Raw genomic sequence first — 13,980 nt, forward strand, 5'->3', positions numbered from 1 at the left:
CACATCATATAAAGACTCGACACGTCAAGCTTTCCACCGCTCCGTTGACAAGCCCGTCGACGACGTCGATGTTTGTGGTGGTTATGTAGGGGTTGTTTTGGACGATGAGAATCTCCATGGGTAAGTTGGCAAATTCGGTGTGTGACATTTTAGCCACCTTGGCTGTCGCCTTCTGCAGAGCGTCTTGTGTCGCATACCCCCGGTACGTGTCTTGAGCTCGCAGGCAACGAACGACAACCTCTTCTTCTTCCTCTCCTCCTTGTTGGGTAGCAACGAACGCGTTGAATGTCTTGACCTCTTCGGACAATCTTTGGTTGGCCAATAGACCCTTTGCAAGATGGCCAAATTGTTGGCGGAAAAGTAGCAAGCCACTCTGGCAACACTGTGCACCCGCTGCGCCGCCATTAGAAAAGAAGTGAAAAGGCTGCGAGCAGAGAGTTTCTATGGAGTAGCTACTGTCCACCATCCACGTAATTGCATACGCTTCCCGCGAAGTGGTGTTTCCCACTGCAGGATGGGAAAATAAATTTGCCGTCCTTCCTTCGATAGAAGAGCGGCATATTCAGGATTTTTATTCTTCGAGGTTGACCGCTGAAAGGTCCTACGAGTACAAGCGATCATACGTCAGCGTGGAGTCCTACGTTACGCCATCGTCAGTATTGACAAACAGCAGCAAGCAAAGGTAGAATTTGTCGCTAATAAAGAATAGCCTTAGCGCTGCCTCCTTGTTTGGTTGTCGAGTTTTAATTGTGTTTAATCGATGCGCTCTTGCCCCGTGGTAGCGGCGGCTGGCCGCTATGAACGGGCTGGGAAGGGGCCGTCTCTGCTGAGCGCTCACTTTGCGTATGTTCAAACTTTCAAAACTATTCCCGAAAATGACCAAAGCATGCATAATGAAACTGATTTTGATGTCTCTGCTAGAGGTCATGTTTGCGATTCACCGCCTCTGTACTTACGGCGCTTAATTTTTCCGTTGGTGAATGCAGTGCTAATGCGGGAGCGATAGGTCGCACGCGTGCGTCAGCAGCGAGCAGAGGCAGTCGAACTTGAGATGAACTCAGAGGAAGGAACAAACACAGAAGAAATAGGAAAAAAGAAGGGCACGTCTCGACTCGCCCCAGACGAGCCGTTGTGCAGCGGTGTAGATAAGCGGAAGCGATTTGACCAGCGTTAATCTTCGAAGGGTAGCGCAAAACACCACTTTAGGAGAGAAATATGACTACGGCGATGGGGCAACAGACTCGTGGGGCAACAGACTCGTGAAGCCGTGGGCGAAAACGCGCAACCGCAACGGCGTTGCTACGACCTGCTTCCTTTCTAATGGCGTCGTCACGTTCACCACCAGTGTTACCACCGCTGAATTCTCAGTGTTGTCCGCCTTTTTGCGAAGGGTCTATCCCTAGGGGGATCCTGCCAAAATCATCATCATTCCGCCGTGTATGGCAGCAACGAGGGACGGGACAGGGCCCGAGCAAGAGTCTTGAGCTCGCAGGCGACGAACGACAACCTCTTCTTCTTCCTCTCCTCCTTGTTGGGTAGCAACGAACGCGTTGAACGTCTTGACCTCTTCGGCCAATCTTTGGTTGGCCAATCCCTGGGGGGATCCTGCCACAATCATCATCACTCTGCCGGATACAGCAGCAACGAGGGACAGGACAGGGCCCGAGCAAGAGGAGCTTCGCCCTAAATCTTTCAAATTTCGTGCTGCCTACACGCAATGTGGGCGAGAGTGACTTAGTATGGGCCAGCACTAACACACAAGCACAGCTGCTTGTGTGTTAACGGCACATTAGCATTCAAGTGATGTGATAAAATGGAACTAGAAGCCCCACAACAATTGTTTACTCATGCTTCTTGGCGGTAACTTGGGTTGGTGGCCGCCAATCACACAAACAAGATTTTGCTACGGCGTAGAGAAATTGCCGGAAGGTGGCTGGGGAGTGGGCACTGCTTCACATGTTTTCTTTAAAGGGGCCATGCAGACAGAGTGCAAGTTTGTTGTATTCGAAAGATTTCGTGTTTTACAGTGCCCCCAGCACTTGTCCGGCAGCAAACAATTCCGTATTCACTGAGAAATGAATCAATTTAGGTTAAAATTTAGGCCAAATCGCGTGTTTTCAAGACGTCTGCCACGATGTCATGAGGGCGGGTATTCAAACGAAATTCCAGTGCGTCATTAAGCTCTGCAGCCTCGCTTATCGTCATTCCTCTCAGAAGGCGCTACCATACGGAGCCGCGGACCATTATCTGCCGTTGCGCTATTTTTTACCATATTTGCACCTGGCTTGTTTTTGTTACGGTAGACAGTAATCGTTTCATGAAACATGGGTTGTCCTCGACAAGCAGGGTCGCCTAAGACAACGTCGCTTCTACCAATTGGCCAATGTCATGTAAGACAATTCCAAAGCGGCGGACTGCTGTGCAGCTAAAACAAGCATAGTGTGGCCAGTACCAACAGCAGCACACATCGTTACTTCTAGTTTCGTCACTTCCACTCTTTACGCCACCATTCTTACTGCTAGAAAAAGAATTTGCCCTAAATTTAGGCGCAAATAGCTCGTTCGGCAAGCTTATAAGCCCTGCCTAATTTGCATTTGCCTTTGCCGGCTCAGCCAATTGCACAGCAGGGCTTATGACATCATAGGTTCTGTTTCAGGAAATTGAGCTAGTGGGGGTCATGGCCATTCCCTTTTTTCCGAATTATAAAGCGTATTTTAGCGAAGCGTGCGTTAAAAGTGCTGGCAGTATGATTCTAACGAGGCAATCTTTCGAATTAACTGAACGTGTTCTGTCTGCATGGTTAAGGGGAGATGCTCTTTGAAAACACTTTTTGTTTAATATATTATACCTATAGTTTTGAAACCTTAGTCAAAGATTGGGTTTTTGGTGCTGATTCCAAATGTGTTCTTAGTTTTTATGTAGCTTTACTAGTTTTTGTCTGAGACAGCCCTCAAGAGCACAATATAGGTCTTTTTGGGCACATCCTTTTTCATATTAAATGTTTCTTTAGAGCAGCCTGCAATAGCTCATTTTGCTGCTTAGATAAGGTATGCAAAAAAATACTTAAAATGTATGCAGATAATTCCTGTATTTGTAAAACAGGAAATTTATGAAGAGCAATTGTAGGTATATGTTTTGGGCACTGTGAGTCAGCATTTAAATTTTTGCGAGGAATGTATAAGGAATACTGAAAATGCATATAGATATCAACATTCCACACATTTTGAAGAGGCTTTGTGCGAAATTTCATCCAAATTGGACTACTGGAAGTACTCAAAATGTGTTGGACAAAATGTAGACAGTGCTGAAAACTGCAAATGCAGAATAGTATTCATTTTGAAAGCTTTTAGAGCTCCAGTAGAAAAGCTTGAAAAGGGTGCCAAACATGCATCTTTTTATTATTTTCGGCCATAATGCAAAACTGCGGGGGGTGCCATGGGCTAGAAGAAGGCTTACTCTACCTCTGAGCAAACGGCAATGGCGGGTGACGCTAGCGTTCCCAAGATACAGACAATCGAAAGCTTTGATGTACGACAATAGTAGCACTCTCTCAAGCTGCCGCGACTGAATAAAATAGATTTTTTACTATCTTCTCATTTGACTTTCACCTTGACTTTTTGCAAAGTTGTAGCTGAATGTACAAAGATAATTTTACGGGCAAAATCTCAAAACTGAAAACTCGTGCTAAAAACTCGATCTCCATTGGTTGTTTTAAGTTTGCAGTGAAATTGGTTCCCTTCTTATCGAGACAAAGCGGACTTTTTAATGAACAGCACTTGTATTTTGTCTTCAGGCCCCCTTTTAGCAAATAGCGTCGCAAAATTCTGAAGATTTCGCATCTCGTCGCCCTTGTTTGCCCTTTCAGGGCTACATTGGGGTCGTCGAGGGTCCGCTGCAAGGTGCAGGCTGGAACTGCGCCCGCGCCCGCCAACTGCTGGCACAGCTGGAAGAAGAGGAGAACCAGCACTGAGTATTCCAGCCACTGGCACAAGCCGACGCGTGACCAAGCCAAAGCCTGAGCCAGGAGCCGGGCCAGAGGTATGCCACGTTCAACGTATTACTGCAAAGCATGTCTATCCACTTGTTTATTTCTGTTTTGTTACCGTTGGCTGGCCACGCCTAGCCGTCTTATTTATCTTGTGTTGTAAGCAAAGCGCGTGTTTACTTCTTCTTTCGTACTCCCTACCGGCAATCTTGTTTTGATAAGGAAATGGTGTTGCTTTGCGGTCACTGTCCTATACCTTCTTGTTTAATCTAAACATGCGCTTGATCGAAGCTGATGTCTCTTGTAACGAGAACACCGTAAATGAATGCTTGCAGATGAAGAGCCGTGGCATTCGACTGGCTGGGGCTCGTTTGTGCACGGCACTGTGTTGAATGGTTCTTTGCCGCTTGTATTTTCTTTTTGTTCTTTGTGGAACACAAGTTCATTCAGTAAGCGTAAATTTCTACGAGAGCAAAATAGGCGTCAATTTCTTCGTTCTTCACTGCGTGACTATATTCTGCTGGGCTGGTTGCTAAAGTGCGTTTCACCTGGGACAGGATGTGGGAAACATTTATCCTGCTTACGTGCATGCATTGTGCATAAAATGGCTGAAAATTTTTAACCCATACAATTTTTAACCCATACATGTCCCTTTATAAGAGACATGTACCGGGGAGCAGTTTCTGTCTCTTATGAGCAGGGTGCCATGTTTTCGCCAACTGATCAACCCGTAGTTCAATGTGGGCACCGTCCGACTAAAATAAGCATAAAGGAAGGCTTTGCAAAAGGCTTATTCTAATTTTAGTTTTGCCCCCAGAATTTATGAAATAGTTCTGAATCTTTGTTTTCCTCACGACTGTATTTACACTGTTTTTTACAACAGCTTTTACAAGCTTTCTCTTCTTTTTCACTGTCTGCAGAAGATAAATCGTAGATGTCGGGTTCACAAGCCTGATGAATAGCCAGAGCTCACAGCTTCTTCTGCTGTGTGCTCTGGCTATTCATCAGGCCTGCAGGACTCGACATTTGCGATGCTTCTTGATTGGGAGCTAAGTGATCGGGAGGGCGCCCTGTGCACTCCTGGTATTCTTGGCTTGCGCAGGAGCCCGCATGCACGGTCGCTCTCGTACACATGGTGGTAAGCTTTAGTTACTTATGTATGTTGCGTTTCCACTGGCAGGGCTTTTCGTCGTCATTTCATAGCTAATAGCGACTGCGGGTGTCTGTCGACCCCTTTGTTTCCACAACGGATGCAACTGCAGTTAGTGACTGGTGGCACCTCATCTAAAGTGAAAATGTCAGTTACAAGCGAGATTGTTGACCAAAATTCAAGGATAACTTGTCCTTTATAACCAACTATCTTCTACATCCGATGACTGCTATAAGAGAGGTCAACTTAACGGGAAAGACAGGGCGGCCATCCGTGACGGTGAATAGTGTCCCTTATACCCGATTGTCTCTTCTATCCATGCCTCTTATAACGAGGTTCAACTGTATTTGTAGAATAACTGCCATTTTTAATTCTCCTCCGCAGTTTGTTGTCGTTCATGTTGTTTTCTTTCTTTCTCTTTTTGGTCTTTCAGACTACAGATGTTGTCAGCCCAAAGGAGATTCATTTGTCATCTCGACCCTCTTTTGTCCCAAGCTCTTCCGTGAACCTCGTGGACCGTACTAACTTCCGCATCACCTGCAGTATTTCTCGGTTCTTCCTCGGGGCTGGTTGCAACGTTTTTCGGAGGGAATTCTGGGAACGTTTTTGCAGCCAGTAACGTTTGAACAGTGCTCACCCTTTGTACTAATTGTGCTCCCATTTCCTGGGCTTGCTTGGAATAGAGGCAGAATGTCTCATCCCCATAGCAATGTTTAAAAGAGTACTGACACGAAATTTTCATGTTGGGTTTCTTTCACTGCTATAAGTGTGCCTACCAGCCCACTAATCATAGAATGGCACGTTAGCTGGGTCGATCGCTGTGTGAATAATTGCTTACAGCCTCGCTTATTCGTGTCGCACCATGTGCGGTCTGCATGCACGTATGTCCAGACGGCCGTGGTTGCACACGCCTGGGCAGCGTGACGTCAGTCCTAAAATTGTGACGGGATGTACGAGGTGAAGCAGTGCTTGCCAACAGCAGCCAGCACTTTGGCTACGTCACGGAAGCCTTGACGTCGGCAGTTTCAGGCGAGGAGCGGATGTCAGAAGGGTATTCGTTTCGGGCTTTGTGCGTCGTGCAAAGATTGAAATTGGTTTATAAAACATGTTATACTTAACAGTTGTGGTTGAAACTTCGGGGGGGTTGTCTCCATATACAAAGGAAGGTTTTTAAATAGTTATCTCAGCTTAGAAATTTCGTGTCAGCACTCCTTTTAGCATACCTGATCAGTGCGGCAGCTTGACAGTGAGGTTTCTTTTGTCTCCTCTGCTGTGTGACCTCTCTCGAGTCATTTTCGTGTTTTGTGAGGGAGTGGCTAAGACACTGAAACCTTATTCACTCACTGATGGCAGTTTTTAGCAACTTATATTTTTTGGTGGTGTCTGCTAGCGGTGATCAATAGTGATTAGTGAACCCTGTAGTGACTTGGGGTTGGTCCAGGCTTGTCAGAGAGTCTGCATTTCTTTTGGCCATTGCTGTAGGAGGGAGCAGTGCAGGGCAGACAGCCTTGTCAAGCATAAATAGAGATGCGTGAAAGTGTCCTCTGAAGATAAAATAAGGGCACAGTGTTGCGCATAAATTAGCCTAAGGTGGCAAGAACAGGGCATAACACAAGAAAAGTGATCTTGCTATTTGCAATCTTAAATCGACACAATTATTCCAGTCCGTCTGCCCTGTACAATCTGTGTTCCTTCTTGCAGTAACTGCAAGCAATCACCTTTTACGTTGCACAGTTTTAGGTGAAGAATTCGCCCCTGCTATGTTGCATGGGGGAAATTTTGATGTCGAAGCAAATTTGTAGACTCCTCACCCCACTCTTTGCCTGTTGTGCTTGTGTATCTACTTTGCGTTAGGTGTTGTGCTTTTTAACGCAGCATTTACAATGTACAGTCTGCACCGAATTTGTAGTGGAGTCCATCCAGTGTAGCTGTTAGTACTAATGTCCGTGCCAAAAGGGGGGATGGGTAGTGTTGGGCATTTTTCTCGCGAGTGTCTAGACGTCCTATAGTGTCATCGAGCTTGTGCATGTTAGCATATACGCTAGTGAGCATTTTGGGCCTAGGCAAAGAGAAGCTCTTCTCAAGGTGAGTATATTTTACTGTTAGAAGCAGTTGTTTGGCTGTGCTTGGTTACTGGGTAGCGTTGTTGCACTGAAGAGCATGCGTACACTTTGTAACTGTTTTGGTGCTCATTTTGCCATACTGAAAAGAACCACGAAACATTGTCCTGTTTTCCTCTCTCTCCCTCGCGTGTTTGGGTGTTTCTTGTCGCCAACGAACGGGTGTCAAACAGCAGTCGTGTCTTGAAAGCCACTGGCATTGACGTGGTACAAAAAAGAGGCAGTGGCAGCCCGCAGGGCAGCTTGGGTTCAGACAATGTTCGCTACAGCCTCCTCGGTTCAAGGCAGCAGTCTTGCGCCATCAACTTCAATGCTACATGGAAGCCAGCTGAAACAACAGGAAATTTTGCGTTGGCTACAAAACACCAGGAAGACAAGCTAACTTTTGTGTTCCCCCTGTCATAGTCTTTGCTTTGCATCGGAACAGTCTTCATAAAGTGATTACAATACCACAACAGTGACTGTGTGTATGCGTTAGCAGTGTTGCGAATGTAAGATTTTGAGAGTTCCCATTGCCCAATACTGGTTGGCTGTGCCAAGGAGAGTATTGGCTGTGTTGGTACTGTGACGTGTAGTGAGTGTGGTCCGGTCTAGCATAACAAAAAAAATTAAAGCCGTTCCACTCGATGTGAAAGCTGTCAGAAATGCAGAGCAGTGATTCGCCATAATGGGCTGTGGCGCCGTTACCTGCTCACTCTTACCACCCATCACACTCTTCGCCGCTCTGTCTCATTCCTCTCCTGATGAATTCTACGGAGGTATGTCCAATGCAATTCAAATTTCCCGCCTTTGCAGTGCTCGCGCGCCCCCTCCCTGAAACTGCACCAGCGAAAGTTTTGTTTTTCTTGTGCTTGCTTTTCCTTCCGCATGTGCCGGCGTTGCACTGCCACTTTTTTTTGCTTACTATCGTAAAAACCAACACAACGAGCATTCCTGACTAAATGAACGCGGACGCCGCCGGTTAGTTGCATATATTTTGCCTCAAATGTACCTGCAGTTTTCTTTGCGCCAAACAACGGGGAGATGTATGACAAGCGCCAGCGATTCACGAGTTTCGAACGCTTATGGGTATAGAAACCGCTTGGTTTTCCAAGCCTCTGGGACGCCGCTATGACGGGGTGCTGCTACGATGGTACACCGTGTGGCTCTACTTGGGTCCAGAGAGCGAGCTATGATGACAAGGTGAGCCCCTAAAGTGCTGTGCACTTAAAATTGGCCGATGGTTACACTTCTTAGCACAAATTTTGAGTGTATCACATTAGTCTGCCTCCACAGATGGGCCTCTGCTCGGGCAGCACTGTGTTTGCTCGGTCGCCGCTCTCTTCCTGTGCTTCCCTTCTCGGGTTCTCTTCCATGTCACCCTCGTTCATTCTCGACTGCGCTCTTCACTCACTCTGTCATCCTCCCATGTGCCAATTGATCGTTCGCTCAGTTACACCGTCGACGACCCAATTCCAAATGCACACTTAAAGGGGCCATGCAGACAAAACATGTTTAAGTCATTCGAAAGATTGCCTTTTTAGAATTGTACTGGCACCACTTTTAAGCATTGGAGCTTCGCCCCTCTCATCATCATTCACTTTGTGGAGATGGCGGAATTTTTAGCTGCACAGCAGTGCAGCGCCTTAGGGTTGTCTCAGACGGCACTGGCAGATTGGCGCAAGTTACGGTGTCTTATGTGACCATACTTGCCGAGCGAACACTATGTTTCACGAAACGATTATTTTCTACCTTAACAAAAGCAATCCAGGTACGAATACGGTCAAAAACAAAGCAAAGGCAGAAAAACAGTCCTTCACAGTATGGTGGCGCCATCTAGGTTGACTAATTGTAAACAAGGCTCCGCAATCGGCTGCAGAGCGGTTCTTGTGATGTCATTGCAGACGGTGTGAAAACACACGATTTGGCGGGAAAATCAAAATTTTAACCTAAATTGATTAATTTTTCAGTGAATAAAGCACAGTTTGCTTCTGGACAAGTGCTGGGGGCAGTATAAAACGCAAAATCTTTCGAATAAAACAAGCTTGTATTTTGTCTGCATGGCCCCTTTAATAACTGCACTTTGAATTAATAACTGCACTCTGAAACGCTGCGCTTCAGTTGGGACACTGCCTTGGTATTCTGCAGACACTCAAGTCCCCCCCATCCATTGTCAGCGGTTGGACAATGAAGGAACACTTACCAAGGGCTGTTTATTATTACAGAGTGAAGTATCATGTGCTGCAACTGGTTTGACTAGGGATTCTCGCATGGAGTCCACATCTGCAGAGGCATTTCCACGGTGTACACAAAGCACTCGTTTTTCGATGATCCACTTCTCTGCATTTTCGTCTTTTTTTTTTTTTGCAGTATTTGTGGCAAAGTCAATTGTGCACAAAGATGGCTTTGCCATGAACAGTACAAAAAGTTAACGTTCTGTGCATAGCGTTCATGCACTGTTCGCTTGACTTGTAACATCAAGGCAGCGCAACAAGGGAAGAAATATGCATACACTTCTGCGCACAAATGTGCTGTCGACACTTAGTTGGTGCTTATGAAGTTTTCCGCAGCTATCGGTGCAAGTGGATAGGTATTTGAAAGTTGGCAAGTGGAACACTTCCTCTTCCACTATAATTTGAAGTTGTTTCCAGTTTCTTTGTTGGTTTGTGGTTTTTCGCCAATGTTGCAAAGCTTTCAGTTCATAGTGCCTAGTAGCAGGGGTTGTCGTATTGTTGGCTTCAATAAGCGCTGAACCTGCTGTCCTGTGTGCTTGCCTGATTTCAAATGTTGGCAGAGTGTAACCGTACTCCATGAGAAGCTTTAACAAAATGAAATGCAGGAATTGATTGGGGGTTGAAGTAAATTACAGCGACATAAGGCCTATTGCAAATAAAGGATTTCGTGAGCTGAAAAATCATGAGTACAGACTTCGCCAATTCTGCATGCTCTATTTACTTTTGGTACACCAGAATCTCATCAATCTGGAGTCTGCCCTAATATTAAGAAACGCTTAAACATTGGGTTTTTTTTAATTATCCGAAAGGAATAACTGATGTGTAATGCATATTTTTTAAAATTAGGGTGTGATTTTCAGTTGTGCTTGCTTCACTCAGCAGTAGTGAGCATAAGAAGTGCTAATTACAAAATTGGTCTGATGAAATTTCTTTTCTTATTCAATCCACTGTCATCTGAACAGACATTTCATGTCAGAGCTGTGCGTAGGTGCCATCCCTGCTACAAAGTATTTGGGTTGCTAGGAAAAGTCTCTGTAATTGTTGTTGAAAGCCACATATTTTGAAACTTTTAGTTGTTTCCTGCTAGAGTTGTGCAAGCTTCATGCGTCTGATGCCATGGCTGCTGTCAGTGTTTGCCTAGTCCATCCATACACTCACGCAAAAAAAAACATCTCTTTATATTTGCTATGCACAAATTCTGTATTATGAATTGTATAGAAAAAATTTTTTTCACTTGAAAATAAATTTTACTTCGTGTTTGCTGTGCATAAACTTTGTAATATGAGTTGCATAAAACACCTTTTTTTTCTGCTTCTTTCTGTGTTTCCAACCGTGCGTGCTTGCGCCATTTCAAATCAAATTAAATCAAATATTTGTTGTTTTCTCTTCAGAGAAGGCAATAAAGATTCTCCATAAAGATTTTACATAAGGCGTTGTGGTACTGAACTTGATCAACTAATAAAGTGCTGTCTGCGAATTGCAAGTGGCTTTGCAGGAGACATAAGCTTGTGCGCTTTCAAGCTAGGAGCCTCTTTCGAATGAGGGCCTGCTGAAAGCCCTGAGCAGTGTGTGGTGATCGCTGGAAGTCTTTATTTACAACTTTCTAGCTGTTCATTGCTGTGCATGTTATGGGAAGGCTGCTTTCAACATGTGTAATTTCAACCGAAAGTGTTTCAGAGTGTGGAATGCAGGTAGAACTATTCTGAAAAACTATTGCAAACATAATTCTCTTTGAGGGGCCATATGGAGAGAAAACCCGGCCTCTATCATTTAGAATGAAAAGACTAGCCTTTAATGGGGGACACTGCTCTTAAAACAGCTTCCTTTAATTTTTAAATTAAATTCTGGGCAACCTGTCACTCTTGCTGCTTTTTCCTCACTGATTTAAATATGGCATTATTTTTGGTCAGTCATTTAGTTCCCAAGACAGAGATAATTAGTCATTTTTGGAAGAACAATAGACGAAACAGTGTTGGTCAAAAAACTAATCTCTACATTTTCCAGAACTATGAACCCTGCTAAAAGAGAATTGGTTTTTTGATGCATTGCTTGGAACTAATTTTACAACTTATTAAACTTTAGTGGCACTAGTGGCAAGGAACCATTTCAAATGGTCATTTCAAGCACCACCGTTTAATGAGCTGTAAAATTAGTTCCAAGCGATGCATAAAAAAACCGATTCTCTTATTGCACTCACCAGGATTCATACTATTGGAAAATATAAAGATTACAGTTTTATGGCTAATTCTGTCTTGTCAATTGTTCCTCCAAAAATGAATATCCCTAATTATATATTGGGAACTAATTGACTAACTTAAAAAACAATGTCATATTTGAAATCAGTGGGAAAAAAAGAGCAAGACTGAAAAGTTTCACAGAGTTTACTTGAAAATTAAAAGAAATTTTTTTGAGAGCCATGTCCCTCCTTAACAATCCACTGAGCCTTTCCTGGCATGAATTCCTGGTATTCCTAGCACAAATGACGTTTCTCTAACTGAAAAAAAGGTAAGAAATAAAGAAAAACTCAAATTCTGCGCTACCCGACATTAGCGGTGGCATAATAGGGGGAGAACTAAAACCGGTTATCACTGCGGTAAGGCGGTAACTGCACATATAACACTCAAGTGGCACGATCAAAGAATCAAAGGCACCCTTACAGTCGCGCAGTTGCGTTTTGCAGGTATGGTATTGATCAGCTGCCACCAATTGCACGAAGAACTTGTGATGTCATAAACAGCCAGGCTGAGGAGCCTCCACCGCTTCATCTGTTTTCCTGAGTTGTTGGGAGTTTGCAACGAAATAGACATCACTGTTTAGCGGTACAAAACTGTGTTTTTAATGAATCACGTGTATTTTGTCTCTGGCCTTTTAAGGTGAAACAAATTCCCGAAAGTGGCAGTACCATGAATTTTCATGGGAGTTCCAGGAAAGAAACAGGTTTGTGTGGCAATGTAAGAAGTAAAAAATTTGTGTGATTTGTAAAATACTTGCAATCACATCATCGTGTCGTCGTGGCATCCCCGCATTGCAGCCATTTGCTCGTAAGCTGTACATAGCCATACATGGCCAATTTAGGGATGCTAGTGGGTACAAATGAAAGTTCAACACATGAAAGTTCCTGAATGCATAAGAATCTCAAATATAGCTGTTTCAATAAGGAAATTTCATGTCTTAGTGAATAAATCTATGAGTATATTTGACATATATGCATTTAATAGTATAAATTGGTGCAAGCGCATAGTAATAAACATGCACAGTGGGAAAAATTTGCGAGCAATGCCACGCCTTTTTTTTTTTTCAAAAAATTCGCAGACACGTGACACTGTTCATTTCACCCTATGAGTGCGTCCATATTACCTATTCATGCGTGAGCTAGCTGCTGCCGGCAAAAAACGTCTAACTTTACATATCATTTGTTCAAGAAACTGGAGACTACATTACGCTGCCAGCGTCTTTATTTAGAATGTTGGCTGGAGAGGATAGAGTGCGACCACATTATCAGGATGCAGGGAAGAACGTTGCAGTATGGAACGGGCAATACAGTTCTGCCCTGCTATCTAAAGTTTCAGAATGGTGGCTCTTTGCTGCTTGTGCAGCTCAGTGAGCTTTTTTTTTTTTATGAGAAGTTGCTGCACGGCAGAATAATCCTTCGCGAAACCTGTCACTGTAAACAGAAATAAACAGAACAAACGTAAGGGCATGTAGAGAACGTACAGGATTCTCGAAGCTTTTCATTTTTAATTTGTCATTTGTTTAGACATCTTCCTTGTTATTTTTTGCTTCCTGCTCCCTTCGTGCTCTCCCTCTGTATCTTGAGGTTTGGGGCAAAAGAAAAAAAATGTGGTTGATATTTCTCTGTCATAGAATTGGTAAAATGCGAAAGTGAAATGTGCAGCGAAAGAGCTGAGCATGATTTGCGGGTCGGTGGCTGTCTTGTGGGTGTGCTTGGCGAGCGACGTCCTGCTGGCGGGTCGCTTCGGCAAAGGTGCACCGGCGCCATTTACATGACGGATATGACGTCAGCAAAATCTTGGTGTATCCCGGCATAAAACACGTGTTAAAATATAAAACCCGAAGACGATTAACCCTGAGTATAACGTACTCTTTAGTACTAAAGGTTGCTTCCCCGTATGAAGACACTGTGTGCAGGGGTGCACCCTTTACAGGCAACTTGCTTCGTTGTACTGGCGTCATTTCCGTGACGGATATGACGTCAACGAAATCTTTGCGTACCCGGGAATAAAACACTTTCGTGTTAAAAGGTTGTTCGTTGTATGACAGGTATACGCATGAGCACAGATGGTCGGCATTCGGAATACTGTACGTGCACTTGGCATTTTTAATGAACGCAACGTGCATCTGAAAATAGCGGGGTGGCTGCTGTGATCGCGCTACAGTGTACATAATCGCGCGCCACGTGAATCGCTCGCAGGCGCGCGCATGCGCGGCATTGCGTCACACAGTTTCTTCAGCCAATTGCGGTAAGCCAACTTAATTGCGGCGCATGCGCAT

General features: G+C 44.5%; 1 protein-coding gene across 1 annotated transcript in view; it reads left to right on the forward strand.

Moving 5' to 3' along the window:
- LOC144179341 (RAB7A-interacting MON1-CCZ1 complex subunit 1-like) overlaps nucleotides 1-7,367 on the forward strand; it is a 30,430-nt gene extending 23,063 nt beyond the window's left edge. Inside the window, exons 8-9 of the mRNA XM_077707637.1 lie at nucleotides 3,866-4,038; nucleotides 5,569-7,367. Coding sequence (XP_077563763.1) covers nucleotides 3,866-3,970 — 105 coding nt within the window. The 3' untranslated portion in view covers nucleotides 3,971-4,038; nucleotides 5,569-7,367. The remainder of the gene's footprint in view (nucleotides 1-3,865; nucleotides 4,039-5,568) is intronic.
- The last annotated feature ends 6,613 nt before the right edge of the window (nucleotides 7,368-13,980 follow it).

This window comes from Haemaphysalis longicornis, unplaced genomic scaffold, assembly GCF_048455015.1.
Source record: "Haemaphysalis longicornis isolate Haplotype H1 unplaced genomic scaffold, Haemaphysalis longicornis Haplotype H1 scaffold_4, whole genome shotgun sequence".
Lineage (NCBI taxonomy): Eukaryota > Metazoa > Arthropoda > Arachnida > Ixodida > Ixodidae > Haemaphysalis > Haemaphysalis longicornis.